We start from the raw sequence: 19,161 nt of genomic DNA on the forward strand, positions 1-19,161 counted from the left end.
GAAAAAATTGTATTTTATTGATTTGCTGATATAAAACACTTCGACAACACGGACCAATTTAAAATTCTCTTTAACACTAATTGGTTCTATGATTGTAACGGATTACCTAACTCACCAAACACGTATCCTAAGTATTCCAGAATTAAATGCTTAATTGAAGCTTAAAGTGGATGCAATGCAATTCAATTGTGCAATCAACAAGAATTTTACAAAAAAAATCGGGAAGAGAGTTTAATTGAGATCAATAGCTTAATGGAATCACAAAAAGATAAATTCGAATATTCGATTTTATTGCAGCTGTTGTTTTGTAGAATACAGCACAGCTGTAAAATGAAAACGTAACGTAGAACAAGCTGTCACAGCTGATCCGTCTTAAATTTTAAATTAAACTTTTAATTTTCTTTTACTTTAGATTATAGAGCATGTTTTTAAGTCAAAATTATTATTTATTCACTTACAATGTAAAAAAGGGTCCAAAAATCGTTCTCTAGGAAATTACCATGTTTTGTTTGTTTATATTTTTATAAATACAAATTTCATGGGTTAGAAATGGAAAGTATAGTGAGCCTGTTGTCAGATTGGGACAGTATTGACAACCCGTTGACAGCGCTGTCATCTGTACAGTTGGATACAATCACAGATATAGCTAATTTTATAAGGTAGGAGAGGAGAGAGCGCGGCGGGGGGTGGGATGGTCCAAAAGGGTTTTCATGAAATGTTACCCCCCCCCCCAATCTTATGAATCTCCCTTCTTCGATCTGACCAAAACATTGGTTACATTAACGACCGGAAAAATAGATTTACTTTCCGGTTACCCCGGTTACTCCGGTCATGTCTTTATGTCTAAACCTCCCTTCACACTCTCCACACACACACATCAAACGCACAACTAACACACAAACACACATTGCAGTTGATTTTTGTCCTGGCACTGTAAAATCAAGTATTTTTTTGGCAATTTTCAAGAGAACTATTTCCAAATAATAACTCACGGCCGCAGCGCTCTGCACCTTAGCCTGTCCTAGACTTGGAGCTCGTTCCCTAGCCTTTCAGCTAGCCGCAGCACTCGACCCAGAAGTTATTTTAACCTAACCTATCCCTGAAATAATACACAATAATTACTAAATTTGATGGAAGCAGTTGAAATCGAGGGCTGCAGCGCTAGGAATGTCCTAGCCACAGCGCTCGGCCCAGAAATTGTCCTAGCCTAACCTAACCCTGAAATAATTCTAGTAAAATATAATTTGTTTTTAAATCAGTTGAATTTTAGATCATGTACAAAATTGATAATAGGGGGGATCCAGAAATTGTTTTCTAGGATTGTCCCGTATTTGTTAAGGTCCTTAACAACGAGGAGTAATCCCAGTCTCAATATATATAATAGGTTGATAATAATATTTTAACATTCACAAATAGTATTAACCCTTTGTAGGTGGGGGCCGGGGGGGGATGTTATTATTCGTTAAGAAATTAATACCCTCTTTCACATATTTATAGAAGTACAATTACATTTGAATATTTATAAGGGAGCCTCCACTACCCCGACATATAAAGAGGTCCCAGGATCCTCTAGAGGCTGCCTCCAGTAGAAGTGTAACCTCCGATGGACAAGGAAATGGAGGTGAAGAAGATTACTCAACATACAGAGTTACCACAAAGGATGAGAATTTAAAGACGACTACAGAATTTATCCTGATATTTTTCATTCCCTGCAACTGTAAACTTGTTTTTTTTCTTTGCCAAATTATTAAATAATCCGTTTAAAGACCAAATTCAAGGAAGAAGACTTCATCTAACCTCACAGCTGAAGAGTTCCGAGTCGTCTTTATAGCCTCCTCTTTTGTGGTAACCCTGTATATTTTTCAAAATGAAACTGTCCGCTTGGATGTAGATTCGGATCCTGTTACATGTGAAAAAATTCAAGTTTTTTTCGAATTTTCTTTATTTGTGCATTCCCACATTTTTTTATTGTAAATCTCGAAAAATCAAGTGATTAGTTTAATTTACTACCTTTATGGACTTCTTGATCTAACAGAATTCATGATTTGAAATACCAAAGATTTTTTCTTGAATTACGTTCCAGAGTACGTTGCCACAGTACAGCAAAGAATGATAAAACAAAAGGCAATATGTTTTGACAATATAAGAATGTATTTTTTTTAAATAATCTTTTTTGTTTGTTTATTTTCTTGTTGTTTTTAACAATTCTATTTATTTTTTATCGATTTTGATGGTTATTATATCGTTAGAACTGACGAGGGTCAACCCACACCGAAATATATTTTCAATAAATATGGAACTAACATCTACTTTTTTTTTACTCAACAGAGGTTAGGTCCATCACCATCACCGAATTTTAAATAGCAATAATTTAAACTTTTTCCAACCCATTTCAGGGGAGCTGTTACCTGTATTCCAGCAGCTGGAGTCTGGGAAAGCAATTATATCAACAGGACAACAGTTCTTACAATGGATTCATCAGGTATCTGGGATTCCATGAGATACCCCCCCCCCCCCTCCCATTTTAATAATATTTAGGAAAAATTTGCAAAACTTTACACGTTAGTTTTACAAAATGAGAGATATTGTTTACATATATTTCTTAATCTATATTTTTTTTAATCTATAAATATATTCACCAAAATTACATTTGAATCAAGGCTAAGTAGAAATAATTTCATTTTTTGGGGGGAGGGGGTGTTTATTCTGTAAATGTAAACTCCTACAGACTAGCTTCAAAATGACTAGGTTGAGAGCAGTCTGCTGGATGAAGAAAGTAAACCTTATCATCAGTATATTGCTGAGCTAGAGAGACAACGGGTTGTAACTCTAAATCTTCAAAACCAGGTGCAGGGCTTGTTTAAGATGATTTTAGCATTTTTCCAGCTGGTTCTTACAATTAAAGAGAGCATCAACGATTTACAATAATAGCTCACAATTTTGCCTGAATTATAAGGTACCCTGTAAACTTTTTTCTGAGGTTAAAAGATGGAGTTATCCCTGGGTTTTTTTATGAATATGAAAATTGATTTTTTTTTTCGATTAAGGTCCTATGAAAAGTGACTTACGAATTTTTTCCCCATGTAGTTTCCCGATAAAGGACTAAAGTGAACCAATATGAATTGGGTTGGATCGCTTCAAATTGGAAGTCGTGCGAAATTACCTCGACAGTCCCTTAGATTATTTTTGCGATGAACATACTTTTCCCGGATTTAGGTGAGTTCCTCCCTGGGTCAGCTGGAGGAGCTGACGGGACAGTACGAGATGGTGAGTAAGAAGACGACTGAGCTCCACGTGGCGTGCCAGCACCTTCTCCAGGAACAGACTAAACTCTCTGAAACAAATAACATCCTACAAGAGAAACTTAAAGTTTTCCAGGTACAAAGTTCCCTAATAAACATGGCGATATGTAATTGATTTTTTAGGATTGTCATTGATCTACTCGTCATTCTTTAAAACACACGATTTAAAGTAGTTTGCAAATCTAACTGTAATATTAAAAATAGGCGTGATGAAATTCAGAAAATGGTCAAAGTTATGGTAAAACGGCGAAAAAGTCTTTTTTTGTTTTATATGGGGAAAATAAATTATTTCTTGGAGATTATGAATGCAGTTTTGGGTTCAAAGTATCATCAGAGCATCAAAAGCATGTCCTCCCTCCGGGGGGGGGGGGGTTCTTGTGTTTCAATAATAATAATGATAATAATTACGATTATAGGAATATGAGAAGATTGTACACAAACTTGGATCTCCGACGCTTTCTGTTCAAAGTGAAACCTTTCTACCTCTTTTATCCAGGTACAATTTACTAATAATGATAATAATCATAATAATCATAATAATGATAATGGTGATGATGGTAATGACGGTAATGACGATAATAATGATAATAATGAAAATGATGATAATGATGATGATGATGATAATGATGATAATGATGATAATGATAAATGATGACAATGATGACAATGATGACAATGATGACAATAATGACAATAATGACAATAATGACGTTAATGACGATAATGACGATAATGACGATAATGACGATAATGACGATGATGACGATAATGACGATAATGACTATAATGACGATAATGACGATAATGATAATAATGATGATAATGATGATGATGATAATGATGATAATGCTGATAATGATGATAATGATGATAATAGTGATGATAATTACAGGATAGATGAGAGTATAACATATCTACAAGCCAACTCTAACTACAAGGAGAGTACAGTTTATTTAGGTACAGTACATAGTACATACTAAATAATAAGTACATAATAGTACATTGAATTTCATCATTGGTACCGAGATGGGTTTTTTGCAATATTTTATTGCTGAATTTTGCCAAGTTCAGAGAGCTGAATCTGACTAAATAGACTCAAGTAATGTAGACAAAGATAAAATTTTCAATTTTCAATAATAAAAATGCATTTTGTGACAGGGCTTCCTAATTTTGAAAATGTATGGAAAACCATTCAAAATAACCCCTGTATTTTCCCCTGAAACTTGTTTATTTTCCTACAATTTCTTGATTGTACATTGAAAACCTTCAAAATTTTGAGGGGGAAAGAACTTTTTTTTGTAGATTAAAATTTTAAACATCGTTTTCAGTGAAGTATCGTGCAGCCCTGAACAGTGCATTAGATATGATTCGAACCTATGTTAAATCCTGTCTGGATTCTGCAACCGCCGCAGCTTCTGTCCCTGCCTCTCCCGCCCTCTCCTCCGCCCCACACACCGCCTTCACTCTTTTCTACGGCAAGTTCCGAGCCGCAGCGCCGCGTATGCGTCACCTGATCGCGGAGACGGAAAGGCGGAAGGATCAAGGCCAAGAGTATGAACAACTTCTGACAGATGTTGAACAACATTATCTAGCTTGCAGGTGGGACTTGAGGCTTAATCGGACATCACATTTTTATTTTTTTTTGGGGGGGGGATGGACTTTTAAAACTTCAGGAAGGTTGACAGAGAAAAAAAAAGGTTGAGAGGGAAAGAGAAAGGTTGAGAGGGAAAGAGAAAGGTTGAGAATGAGAGGGAAAGAGGAAGGTTGAGAGGGAAAAAGAAAGGTTGAGAGGGAAAAAGAAAGGTTGAGAGGGAAAGAGAAAGGTTGAGTGGGAAAAAGAAAGGTTGAGAGGGAAAGAGAAAGGTTGAGAGGGAAAGAGAAAGGTTGAGAGGGAAAGAGAAAGGTTTAGAGGGAAAGAAAAAGGTTTAGAGGGAAAAATATAGGTTGGGAGGGAAAGAGAAAGGTTTAGAAGGAAAAAGAAAGATTGAGAGTGAAAGAGAAAGGTTGAGAGGGAACTACAAAAGGTACAGGGAAGGTAGGGAAGGGAAAAGGAAGGTAAGGAAGCTAGGGAACTACCAAAAGTTTTTTTAAAAATTTTCCTGCGAAGTCATCTTTGCAAAATGCATTCTTATGGGGTTTATTATGCACCGCAGTATAAATCTTAAGAATGATGTCTTTTTAGTTTTCAAAGTTGGGAAAGGAAATAAAAAAAAATTCAGGGGGGGGGGAGGAATCAAAAATTAGAATTATATACACCCCTGAATTAATTTTGACCTTAGACCTTGATCTTAATCTTGATCTTAATTTTGACCTTAATCTTGATAACTCAGGGTGGCCAAAATGTACGGATTGTACGGATTTTTTGATTTTTTCCAAAAATTGTGATTGTACTGAATGTACGGATAACGTCTCAAATTTTATGAATTTTCAGGATTTTTAGCCCGGAATACATTATATTTCTCGATTTTGAACACCAAGAAAAAATGAATGATATTAGAAATGAAAATTGAATCTTTTTAGCTTTGATGATTTTTTTATTTTCAAAGTCTTTTTTCTCAAAATCTAAATATTTTTTGTACGAATTGTACGGATGTTTTTCTAAAATGTACGGATTGTACGGATTTTTCAAAAAAAATTGTGCAGAGTGTGAGGATTTTTATGTACAGATTGTACGAATTTTTTATAAGATACGAATTGTACAGATTTTTTCTGAAATGTACGGCTTTTTTCAAAAAGGTTTGGCCACTCTGTTTAAGTCTTAACCTTGTTCTTAATCTTGACCTTAGTCTTGACCTTAATCTTGATCTTAATCTTGATCTTAATCTTGATCTTAATCTTGATCTTAATCTCGATATTAATCTTGATCTTAATCTTGATCTTAATCTTGATCTTAATCTTGATCTTGATCTTAATCTTAATCTTGATCTTAATCTTGATCTTAATCTTGACCTTAATCTTGAACTTAATCTCGACCTTTATCATAATCTTGACCTTGATCTTAATCTTGACCTTGATCTTAATCTTGACCTTGATCTTAATCTTGACCTTGATCTTAATCTTGAACTTAATCTTGACATTGTTCTTAATCTTGAATCTTGACCTTAATCTTGAACTTCATCTTGACCTTGATCTTAATTTTGTCCTATTTGTGAAGGGAACGACTCCTGGGTCCTAGTGTGCGTAGTGCAGTATCACAGCTTCTTGGAGTTCATCAGAGAGACCATTGTGGTCTTGTCAGGCAAACCAATCAATCAATTTAAAGGCGACATTTTCTAAACTTATTAAAAAGTTTATCCAAATGAATTTTTTTTTTGATTTGGGGGAAGGGGTGGGTGGATATCTGAGACACAGAAAATTTCAATATTTAACTTGGAAAATTTTTTTTGTTACCCTTTGCTTGCTTTCAAAGCTAATACTATTCTTATTTACTTTATGGTACTACTGTAAATCGTGTGTTGATTGATTGGTTGAATATAGGGCTGGTTGTGCCTTTTTGCTTCATGTTTGTGAGGTAACTATAAACATGCTATTAACCATTGCTTAGGATTTATTTAATTTTATGCGGATCCTGATGGAAAAAAATGGATCTAGATCCGGATCCAGGTTATCTATATATAAATGTAGCTTGTCTGGGTGTCTATTTGTTTGTTTGTCTGTTTGTTTATCTATATAATAAAACAAGGCATTCGTATATATGTTGCCTATAGCCGGCCAAACGGCTGGATCGATTGGGCTGGATTTTTTTGTGGACACTCATGGGTGGACGGGGGGTGTTATAGGCCAAAAAAAAATTTGTTTGGGATCTCACGTGGCCCCAGGGAAGGTATGGCCAATCAGGGGCTGTAAATATGTAATCTTAAAATATTTTTATCTTAAATTATTTAATTTTGTAAAATTTTGAAAATGCGCGAGAAAATGTTATGAAATCCGCAAATTTAAGAAATAAATTTTATACTGTAAACAGAAAAGATAAAGCCACAATTAAAGGTTGAAAAAGAGGATGGGTGCGAAGCGCTCTGAAAGCCTAGTTTCTTTAAAATTTACTGAATTGTATTATCAAAGCAGAATTGTCAAAGTTATTGTATTTTTTTCCGAAATCAGGAAACTTTTATAATTTCTCTTTTTTCAATAGTTAAGATTTGGGTTCTGAGAGTTTAAATTTTTTTTTGCAGTTTTCGGTTGATTTTTGTCACTTGGATCCGAATCCTTAGAGCCGCATATTTTTTCGGATCCTGATCCAGGAAGCCAAAATCCGGATCCTACGCACTGCATTAACTTCATAATGTCTTGCTCCATATGGTACCGACTCCTTTCCTTAAAACTGATTTTTAAACCAATTGGTTAAATCTGTTTAATGGAAAAAAGACCAAAAATAGCAGAACTTTTAAAAATATCAAATCAAAAAAACAAACATTTTAAATGTTTATTCTCATTTTAATATTTCCCTAACGGTATATCGGCTGTTTGAAACTAAAAATGTTGGTAATAAACAGGGTTACCCACAAAGGATGAGACTTAAGACACGACTTTACGGAACGGAAATGTCTGTTTGCTTATGTTCATAATTCCTCTCAACTGTAACATGTTTTCTTTTTGCAAAATTATTAAATAAGCCATTTAAAGACTATATTTAAGGCAGAGGACTGATTTTAACCTTGGGATCAACGTATTTATGGGTAACCAGTGCTTAGGATCCAGATCCGTTGGATCTGCAACATTTTGGTTTCCTGGATCCGGATCTGCATAAATATGTGGATCCAAGGATCCGGATCCAAAAGGCAAAATATCAACCAAAACCAAAACCAAAAATAATGCTTTCCAGGCACAAATTAAAATTGTTAAGAATAATAAAAAAACAAAAATTTCTAAATTTTTGAATGGTTCACTAAGTTTAGAAACAACAACAAAAATAACCCTGTATTTAATCAACAATAAGCGGAATGATTGTGGACTTCACATCGTCTTTTTAAAGAATTATCGTCTTTTGTTTTTTACAAATCAATTCTTATATTTTTATAAAGCTATATAAAATAAAAAATACTCTGGTAATAATTGATTTTTATCAAAGGATGAGACCCAGCTGCACGCGCAGATGTTCAGTGCGGTCAACACTGCCGAGGAAGCAGAGGTACAAAAATGAAGAAAAAAATCAGTTTAATTTTGTAATTTTAGACAAAATAGGGATGGTAGCCGTTATTTCAAGTGACGCCGATTCCCCACATTTCCGGCATTTTTGCATGGAGGCTCATTTTTTTGCTTACAGTGTAGGATGAATCATAAAAATGGCACAAGTGATTAAAACTATGAACACTTTCTGATAAGGGTTTAAAGAAACCAATTGATGTCCAAGTTTTTCAACAACAAAAAAAACGGAGGATGGGAAGGGTAATTTTCAAAATATATATCCCCATAATTTTATCTAAATTCTTAATGTTTTAGGACCCAAGGCCGGAGCTATCAAGTTTTCTGGAGCGCCTCTGCCTTGTCCTCTATGACAGCCTCCGTCCTCTTATTATCCAGGTAAGGGTGAAACTAGGCTTTCAAATTTACGAAAAAAATTTATTATTAATCTCTAAATCTTTGGTTTATCATTTTAAAATGGTGAAGGTGATTTAATAAAATTTTGAAACCTAGGCTAGGTTGGCACTTATTGAATGGATGTTCTCAATCATGATGACTAAAATCATAATAATTGATTATTTATTGAAAATACTTAACTTCAATGAATGACGGGTTGTCCTTTATGAATAATAATAATAATTATATATTGTGGAAGACGATGCCTGGCCGCGTTAAACAAGTTCCACAAGATTCAACAGAAAGAGATAGAACAGATACGGGGCATAGTACTGATAAAACATCTACACGTATGATATTGATATTGACTCTAGTTCTGAACCCTCTAGTAATAAGTTATAAGAAATATATACACTGAAAGTTATTTATGCGTTTTCATTAGAGTCTGACTCACATCCTCTATACTAGTGACCCCCAACTTTGAACATACAGTTAAACACTATCCAGTTTTGGGATTTTCTTAAACTTTGAACATTAAGTGATACATCTAAGCATCTTGACGGACCAAAAAGAAACTCCAACCGAGTACGTCGCCAAAGTGTCCGTCAAGCTCCTGGATTTTTGGACAGAGGACCCTGACCTGTGGTTCCTTCATGCAGAGGCTGCCTTCAGAAACGCTCAAATCACACAGTCAAAAACCAAATTCGACCACATCGTCCAGAAGATTATGGTCTTGGTACTTGGCCTGATCATGGGTTCTGCTACCTCCTCAGAAACCCCTTACGAGGAGTTAAAGGCCAAGCTTGTCTCCTCGTATACTCTATCAAGCTGGCAAAAGGTTTCCAAACTGATTCATCACCCTGGGCTGGGAGACCACCGCCCTACTGCTCTCATGGAGGCCATGTTGGCCCTTCTCCCAGAGGACAAAAACCAGGTTGCCTGTTTCAAGGTTTATTTCTGGAGAGGTTGCCCGTCAAGATGAGGGACCATCTAGTGTCCAGGGAATTCAAAAACCCTAGTGAAATGGCGTTATACGCCAATAGTTTAAGCTGTACCTACTGATCACCTCCTAGCCGCAGTGTCAACCTCATCATCTTCCCCATCACATGGTAGAGCTCAGGACCACAGAAGCCCATCACCAAACTGCCGAAGTCAAGCCCAGGTCCATCAAACTCTGAGTGTTATTTCCACAAACGTTTTGGTCCTGCAGCCAACAATTGTTGCCCTCCTTGCAGTTTCCAGGGAAACGCCAGAGCCGACGGGAGGAGGAAAAATTTAACAGCCTTCCCATTGGCGGTTATCTCGTGTACCTTCAAGATGCCCTGTCAAACCGTGATTATTTAGTTGACACTGGAGCTTCAAGATCTGTGTTTCCCCATTGTTCCTCAGCTGCACCAACAGGCCCCTGCCTCCTAATGGCTGATGGACGGTCAACTAAAGCTTGGGGTTCCAGATTGATTCCTCTACAGTTTGGTTCCTGCTTTTTCCAGTTCCAGTTCCTCCTCGCCGACATGGACCGACCAATCCTGGGAGCAGACTTCCTGGCAGAGTTTGACCTCCTAGTCGACACCAAGAACCGCCAAGTTCTTCAAAATCTCTCCTTTGAACCTCTTGCACCACCTAGGTTTTCTCCCACCGATTCCTCCGTTGCCTCCGTGTGTAAACTCGACCTAGTGAAGGGTTACAATCAGGTTCCCATGAGTGAGGCAGATATTTATAAAACTGCCATTGTGACTCCATTTGGATTGTTTGAATTTTTATATATGCCGTTTGGACTGGCCCAAACATTTCAACGATTGATAGACAGGATCTTTAGAGGATTACCCTATGTTTTCATCTACTTGGATGACGTCCTGATTGCCAGTTGGACCAGGAAACTCCACATCGAGCATCTCCGGGTTGTCTGAGAGCTCCTGGTTCAGAACGGATTAGTGTTGAACCTGGATAAGTGTAGTTTTGTACAACACGAGATTGAGTACCTGGGACATAAGATTAATGTTGATGGCATTGTTCCCCTACGTCGTCATGTAGATGCCCTACTCCTCCAACCACATCCCCAGGATGTACATCGTCTCCAGAGGTTCCTAGGCATGATCAACTTTTACCGCCGTTTTTTACCTGGGATTGCAAGAACTCTCTGCCCTCTCACTGATGCCCTAGCTGGAAATCCTCAGGTTCTTAACTGGTCCCAGGAGTTACAAGATGCCTTTGATAGAGCCAATGGTCCTCCCGTCAGCAACGCCAATTATCCTATATCTCAGAATTCACCAGTGATCTCCGCCATACACCTGGAGCTGCAAATGTAGTGGCTGACAATCTCTCCCTTCCTCCTCCAAAATCTCCCCCTGCTCTACAGCTGCCTCCTTCCCCTGGAGTTAAGGTGTCTGAGGTATCAGAGGTATCAGAGGTGTCTGAGGTGTCTGGGGTGTTTGAGGTGTCAGTTTCAACAACTCCATCACCTTTTCCAACTTCTTTAGTGATTAATTTTTCAGAATTAGCCAAAGAACAGCTGTTCCCCCACCCTCAGCCTCGTAACTGTTCCAGTACAGGATGGTTCTCTGCTCTGTGACGAAAAGACGAAGGTTCTCCTCCCCTTGGTTCCATCTTCTCAAAGGTTTAACATTTTTCTCCGCCTTACATGGAATATCACATCCTGGAGTTCGGGCATCCAGACGTCTTATTTCTACAAGGTTTCTGGAGGGGCTTAGCCAACAACGTCCGTGACTGGTGCAAGTCCTGCCTGCAGTGCCAACAAGGAAAAGTCCTCCGCCATGTTCACATTCGCCCTGAAAAGATTCCTGTACCCTTCAGAAGATTTGCACATGTGCATGTAGACCTTGTTGGTCCCTTACCCTCATCTCATGGTTTTACATACCTCTTCACATGCATCTACAGATCAACAAGATGGCCTGAGGCTATACCTCTAACTGGGATTTCTGCGGCGGAGTGTGCCTCCGCCATGTTCCATGGATGGATCTCAAGGTTTGGCATACCTGCAGTGATTACAAGTGACAGAGGAGCCCAGTTCACTTCATCCCTATGGTCAGCCATCTGCTCCCTACTCAAGATCAAGCACAAGACCACCACAGCCTTCCACCCTCAGTCCAACGGCATGGTGGAAAGGTTCCACAGGCAGTTAAAGAATTCCCTATGTGCTCGTCTAGCCTCCTCCAATTGGTTTGAACACCTGCCATGGGTTCTATTGGGTTTACGTACATCTCCCAGAGAAAACTCCGCCACATCCGCCTCTGAGGCTGTTTATGGTTCCGAGTTAACCCTGCCTGGCCAGTTCCTAGAAGTACAAGATCCTCCAACAAATCTGTTCTATGAAAACCTTAAAAATCGATGTCTGGTTTTCAACCTGTTCCGCCACGTCATAATACTTCTGCAGCTGACACTCTTCCAGAAGTTATTCCTGCAGAACTCTCATCTTGCCCAATGGTTTTTATACACAAGGATGGACATGTTGCTCTTCTAGCCCCCCTCTACGAAGGTCCTTACAAGGTTTTAGCCCGCTCCCTTAAAACCTTTCAGCTCCAAGTTGGCAAGAGAGTAGAAGTGGTTTCAGACTGGCCGCGTTAAACAAGTTCCACAAGATTCAACAGAATGAGATAGAACAGATAAAGCGCATTGTACTGATGTCGATATTGACTCAAGTTCTGAACCCTCTAGTAATAAGCTATAAGAAATATATATACTGGAAGTTATTTATGCATTTTCATTAGAATCTGACTCACGTCCTCTATAATATAATAATAATAATGATAATAATAGGTGAGCCATCTGGAGACACTGGCTGAGCTAACCGCTATACTGCGTGGGGAGGTTATCGGTCAACATTGTGTCTCCTATCCCTACCTAACAGCATACAGGTATGATTCAAGATTGCAAGAAAATATCAGAAATCAAATTAAAAATAATGTCACAAAAGAGAATTTAGAACTTGTTATCAACTAGTTATCCAAAATAGTTCCCACATGACTTCAACCATATTTTCTAAAACAGTTAACAGTCCCATAAGTATTTGTTTTTAGACGCGTAGGTCACCAGATGTTACAAGATGTACAGGAGAGACTTGTGTACAGAACATCAGTGTACATAAGAACAGATATTACAGGTAGGAAGCCGAATTGGAACCATGTATTGTACATTGATTTTCTTTTTGAACATTATGTAATTTTAATTTTAGATTTGATAAGAAATAATGATATAATATTAAGGATATAAACCATCCCCTGGGGATCTGGCATATCCAGAGAAATTGGAGATGATGGAATCCATTGCTGAACAGCTGACTCAGCAGCAGCAACAGCAGGTACATAATGATAAACAACTGACTCTACAGCAGGTACATAATGCTGAACAGATGACTCGGCAGAAGCTACAGCAGCTAAAAAATACTGAACAGCTGACTCAGCAGCAGAACAGGAGGTAAATATTGCAGAATAACTGACCCTGTAGCTGCAACAGCAGGTACATATTACTGAACAGTTAACTCAGCAGCAGCAGGAACATATTGCTGAATAGCTGACTCAGCAGCAGCTATTGCAGGTGCATAATACTGAACAGCTGACTCAGCAGCAGAACAGCAGGTACATAATACTGAACAGGTGACCCTGCAGCAGCAACAGCAGGTTCATTTTGCTGAACAGTTGATTTTGCAGTAGAACAGCAGGTACATATTCTGTACAGCTAACTCAGCTTCAATGACAACCGGTACATATTTTTGAACAGCTATCTCAGCAGGAACAGTGGTAACAGCAGGTACATATTACTTAAAAGCCGACTCAGCAGCTGTACAGCAGGTACATGTTACTAAACAGCTGATTCTGCAGCAGAACAGTAGGTACATAACGTGACCAGCTGATTCAGCAGTGTTATAGATGTTAGATTTTGAAATAAATATTGGGATTTAAAACTTGTGAATGGATAGGGTTGAGAGTAAAAACAAAAAAGGATCTAGAGAATCATTTTTTCAGAATAGAAGAGGGGTATCATGATTCCAGTATTTGGGAGCAGAGTTTAATGATGTAATTCAAGAGACTGGATCTTTTTTGTTCATGTTAAAAAATTCAAAATGATTAAATTGAAATGTATGCTTATTATCTAAAAAAATTGTCATCTCTCAGTTTCTTTTTATGTGAAAGGCATGTTTTTTGAACCAATGTTTTGCTTAGGAACGTGGAAAGACGCATTCTCGTCAGAACTCAAACTCTAGTATGGTCAGTCTTACCAGTATGGAGGTCGGAAATATTAACAGCAGGTAGGAACAATTCGTCTGACTTCTAAGAATTGATTTAAAATATCAACAACCCCCCCCCCCCTAACTATTCCAGGTTAGGTTTAGATAGATAGATTGATAAAAAGACATTCATATATGTTTTGTATAGCCGGCCAAACGGCTGGACCGATTGGGCTGAACATTTTAGGGACACTCATGGGTGGCCGGGTGGTGTTATAGGCTAAAAAAATCTAAATATTTTTTTCCAAACATTTTTTTCCCCACGAGCAACGCCGGGCCCTTCAGCTTAAAAAATATAATCTAGGACTAAATCAAGTAGTTCTCCTGGTATCCAGAATCCACTGGTCCTGTAATATTGAATCTAGGACGTATACAAGTAGTTCTTCTGGTATCCAGTATCCACTGGTCCTGTAATATTGAATCTAGGACGTAGTTCTCCTGGTATCCAGTATCCGCTGGTCCTGTAATATTCAATCTAGGACGTATTCAAGTAGTTCTCCTGGTATCCAGTATCCTCTACTCCTGTAACAGTGAATCTAGGACAAATACAAGTACCCTAGCAAGCATTAGACGTCATCAATTATCAACGTGACGTCCATATTATTGAATCTAGGACGTATACGAGTAGTTCTCCTGCTGACCTGCATGGTATGTGGTATCCACCAGTCCGACGCACTCTACTCACCCTTTCTAAACTCTATAGATGTCTGGAGAAACCAATTTTTCAGGGGCTTTCTCAGGTTGGTCTATAGTCTTTACTTTTATGGAACCAACAATTTTGGTCAAATATTTCAAGTAAGAAACTGGTGTTAATATTTAAAAAAAAAGGTTTAGAATAATAGGCTTCCACACTCTATAGTGTGTCGTTGTTGAAATCTATAAAAAAATGTCCACTTTTTTAAATTTTCATTTTTCATCTCATGTTGACACGGAATTTTTTTAATTATTTGTATAGGAAGTTTTATTGGCATGTTTGGACTCGGTACAGTTGGCCGCTGAGGTATACATAATTTAACTTAAATTAAACATTCATTAAATTAAATTCTATAAATTTCTCTTTTCAGTTTTACTTTTCATTTAACTTTACTAAACATTCATTAAATTAAATTCTAGAAATTTCTCTTTTCAGTTTTACTTTTCATTTAACTTTACTAAACATTCATTAAATTAAACATTCATTAAATTAAAGTCTGTAAATTTCTCTTTTCAGTTTTACTTTTCATTTAACTTTATTAAACATTCATTAAGTTAAGATCTATAAATTTATCTTTTCAATTTTACTTTTTATTTAACTTTATTAAACATTCATTAAATTAAAATCTATAAATTTCTCTTTTCAGTTTTACTTTTGTATTTAACTTTTTACGCATTTATTTAATTAAAATCTTAAAGTTCTCTTTTTTATTTTTTAAATAATAATTTTTATTTTAGGAGATTTCAAAGAACCCAAAGAAGAGTAAAGCTGACGGTCAACTCTTCGAGATAAAGCACCTTCTCACTCTTCGGGAACAGATTGCGCCATTCCAGGTAAAATCCAGAGAAACTTATGGAAATTGCGAAAGTTGTTTTGCTTGAATCAATCCGCGATTCCAAAATAACTTTGTGGGGTTTTCCGTTTTTTATATTGAAAGAAGTTAAAATGTCGCTTCACAAAAACGTCAAGGAGGAGAAGTACAGTGAAACCCATAAAATAGGGGGGTCGTCTTCGTTCAATTAATTGATAAGAAGCTCCGATTCGGATTTTATAATTTTTAACTGTTTTTACAACATATCTATCTATACGTTGCTTTAAGCTCTTCACTTTTAGTATGCCTTTTTTGGTTACTACTGCTGCTGTGGTGGGATTTATTTTTCTTAGTATTTATTAACCTTATTTATTCTATTTTACAAAAATGAGTTTTCAAAGAATTCACAAATGAAATTTTATATTTAAGGCTGACTTTATGGTCAAGGAAACATCTCTGGATTTTTCCAAAATTACAAGCGCGGCAGTTGCACTTTTCAACAGGTCAGAAAGATTTTCAAATGGGCAACAAAATATCTAATCTAATTATCTGATATCCTTATTTTACATAGGAAAGGAGATTTTCTGACTCTGAACGGGAACAATTCCTTACTTGAATTCCTTCTGGAGGGTACACCTGGAGTACAAGAACACCTTAGGTATTGATTATTGTAATCATTATTATTATAATTATAATTATTATCATTATCATTATCATTATTACCAAAATTATTATTATTATTATTAGTAGTAGTAGTAGTAGTAGTAGGAGTAGTAGTAGTATTTACTAGTTTTATTATTATTTTTATCATTATAATTATCAGTATTATTATTATTGTTTTTATCAATATCACTATCATTTTTACTATGATTAATATTACTATTACTAGTATTTATATTATTATTATTATTATTGTTTTTATTAACATCAATATCATAATCATAATCATAATACATTCTTTATTTGTTTAGGGATTCTAAGAAGGAAGTTGACCGTCGTCTGAAGCACACTTGTGAATCCTTTATACAGGATTCAGCGAGTAGTTTACTTCATCCCGTTCAGGATCTTAATACCAAGGTATCAATCAATAATTTTAACTATCTGAGCTGAATGGTGGATATCGAGATTAATGCGTGATCCTCTCTTTTTCTTAATATCGCGACTAATCTAATGTTGTACTTGTATCCTGAAAAGTGTATAAAATTCAACCAATCAGAGTCGCGTATATGATACCGATAAATTTGAAATTTTGCGCGCCATTTAAGATTATATACAGAAATGGGAGGAATTCTCTAATTTAGAAAACCTGTTTTTGATTTTTCTCCAACTTCTTGATCATTTATCATCTATGTTCAAACTGGTAAACTTTCTTTAAATTATGATAATAAGAACAAAACTGTTCCAGATGGTCACTAAGTTAGCAAACCCATTTCTGAAATACAATTGAAATCTGTTTAATGACATTTCTGTTTTTGTTTTTTGTTAATTGTTTAATGACCAGGTTCTGAGTTTTTACCAAGTTCGTGGAGATAAATCTGCACTTCTTAAATCCCAGCCCTGGGCAGCTGACTCAGCTTTACAAGCGGCAGTTGCAACCTCCATCCGTTTGATCAAATCTCAGGTAGATATTATAGTTGCAACCTCCATCCGTCTTATCAAATCTCAGGTAGATGCTATAGTTGCAACCTCCACCCGTCTTATTAAATCTCTGGTAAATATTGAAGTTGCAACCTCCAGATCCGTCTTTTCAAATATATTATAGTTGCAACTTCTATCTGTCATATCAAATCTCAGGTAGATATCATATAGTTGTTGCAACTATAATATCTACTTAATCCGTCTTATCAAATTCTCAGGTAGATATTGTATTATATATAAAATGACTAAGACATTGAATAACAATGATGTAAACTAAATAGGTGCCGATGCTCCAGCGTAAGATGCAACTATACCTGGCTAACCGTGAGACGGAGTTCATCTTGTTCCGTCCAATCCGCTCCTCAATCATCTCTACCTTCGTCTCATTCATTTCAACCCTCAGGTAGTCATGTGCATTTAGTTGGTTCGTTTTTGGCTCGTTTTTTGCATATATTTTCTTTCAGGCTCAGAGGTTGGCATAATGTACGAAGTTTATTCTAGCATAGTTTATTCTGACACTATTCCAAATGTTGACCCCGACAGAAGCTTTAATAAAAATTATCCAAAAACGATGCAAAAATGTACGTTATTTAACGATATTTTTGGATAAACGTATTACAAAGTTAAATAAAAGATAACTTTAACAGTATTATACTGTTTTAAAATGTTGGTAGTCTTATTAACAAATTTTTAATTGAACTATAACGATTAAGAAACTATTGTTATTGTTACTCTTAGGACAGAGTATACGGCAGAGCAGCAGATTATTGTTGGATGTCCGACACAGGAACAGCTGGCGGCCATCCTAGCTTCAGTCTCCATTAAACCGAGGACACCCATTCAGAGTCTCAGTAGGGAGGTCAGCATATCCCCGGAGAATAAACAGGTAAAACGATTTTACTCAATAATTAACACTTCACACAGATTTGCAACCAAATTTTCTGTCAATTTCAAATTTAGGGAGCTAAAAATCTCATGTGAAAATCTTTGAATTCTTTAAAGTTTAAATAAAAAGTCCATTGACCGTGAGACACAGCAATTTTCCAGTGAAAACAGATCAATTTCACTAAATTAGTATTGCTATAGTCCTAGTTTTCAATTGTTTTCTGGCTATCCCTGTATCAAAGAGGATCAAAAATGTTCAATGTTCAATGTTCATGCTGCAGAAATTTAGTCATAATTTAATATCAAAATTTATTGAAACTATTGTTTAACATTGGTATTACACTTTTAAATATATTGCTCTATAAGAAGATATTCGGAAAGATAACCTAATCTTTTTTTTAATAAACAACTGTTTTATTCGCATGGTAGTTGTGCTTTGCCAAAACGGCATTTCCTATTTCTAATCCAAAATTTTCAGATATCGCGAGAAAACAGCCAGGTCAAGGAAACACTGCAGCAGATTGAAGAGGCCAAGTCTGAGACGAGTAGTGTGGCGGACTCTAGCGAGAAAATCCAGGAATCTGAAAACCAGAAAATCCGCAATTCTTCTGAAACGTCAGATATCGGTAATTCGCAAACTGAAGATCAGAATGAGCAATAATTATTTCAACGGTTTCTTCTTGAATGCAGAGAGGTTTTAAATATTCACGTAAATAAGAAAAGGTTAGGGAAATTTTTGAAGAGATTCTTTAAACAAAAATGCTAGTAATAGAACTGCAGGGTGATAAAAATACTGTGATTTAATTTTGAGTAATTTATTATTTATAGCATTGCGAATATACAAAACAGGTATTTTTACATTATGTTTTTTTTCTATATTTTTATTTACTAATTTACTGAATGTCCTCTAAAGGTTTAATAAAATGCTAGTAATATTAAAACTTTATATTTTCTTGCACGTTTTATGATTGTTAGTAATTTATAGTGTTAAACTGTTAAATCTTAAAAAATTAAAATTATAATTTTAATTTTTTGTAATGGAAATTTTATTGGTGTGTTTTGATATTTTATT

At 36.1% G+C, this 19,161-nt stretch overlaps 1 protein-coding gene across 1 annotated transcript; it reads left to right on the forward strand.

Moving 5' to 3' along the window:
- Window positions 1-447: 447 nt before the first annotated feature.
- LOC111696016 (conserved oligomeric Golgi complex subunit 3) lies at window positions 448-19,065 on the forward strand. Its single transcript, XM_023465531.1, has 26 exons — window positions 448-659; window positions 1,527-1,621; window positions 2,397-2,482; window positions 2,749-2,847; window positions 3,217-3,378; window positions 3,719-3,798; window positions 4,195-4,259; window positions 4,631-4,901; window positions 6,457-6,540; window positions 6,780-6,813; window positions 8,371-8,430; window positions 8,742-8,822; window positions 12,594-12,691; window positions 12,854-12,936; window positions 13,040-13,134; window positions 13,997-14,082; window positions 14,675-14,801; window positions 15,017-15,061; window positions 15,493-15,588; window positions 15,996-16,069; window positions 16,138-16,224; window positions 16,538-16,643; window positions 17,068-17,187; window positions 17,486-17,607; window positions 17,943-18,090; window positions 18,568-19,065. The coding sequence occupies exons 1-26, from the start codon at window positions 550-552 to the stop codon at window positions 18,748-18,750; spliced, it is 2,697 nt and encodes an 898-aa protein (XP_023321299.1). The 5' UTR covers window positions 448-549; the 3' UTR covers window positions 18,751-19,065.
- Window positions 19,066-19,161: the final 96 nt, after the last annotated feature.

The sequence above is a fragment of the Eurytemora carolleeae genome, unplaced genomic scaffold, assembly GCF_000591075.1.
Source record: "Eurytemora carolleeae unplaced genomic scaffold, Eaff_2.0 scaffold102, whole genome shotgun sequence".
Classification (NCBI taxonomy): domain Eukaryota; kingdom Metazoa; phylum Arthropoda; class Copepoda; order Calanoida; family Temoridae; genus Eurytemora; species Eurytemora carolleeae.

Coding starts and splice junctions, on each gene's coding strand:
- LOC111696016 (XM_023465531.1), top strand. CDS start 550: ATGGAAAGTATAGTGAGCCTGTTGTCAGATTGGGACAGTATTGACAAC. Junction 12,937..13,039: donor CATAAGAACAGATATTACAG/GTAGGAAGCCGA, acceptor TATAATATTAAG/GATATAAACCATCCCCTGGG. Junction 16,070..16,137: donor GCAGTTGCACTTTTCAACAG/GTCAGAAAGATT, acceptor TATTTTACATAG/GAAAGGAGATTTTCTGACTC.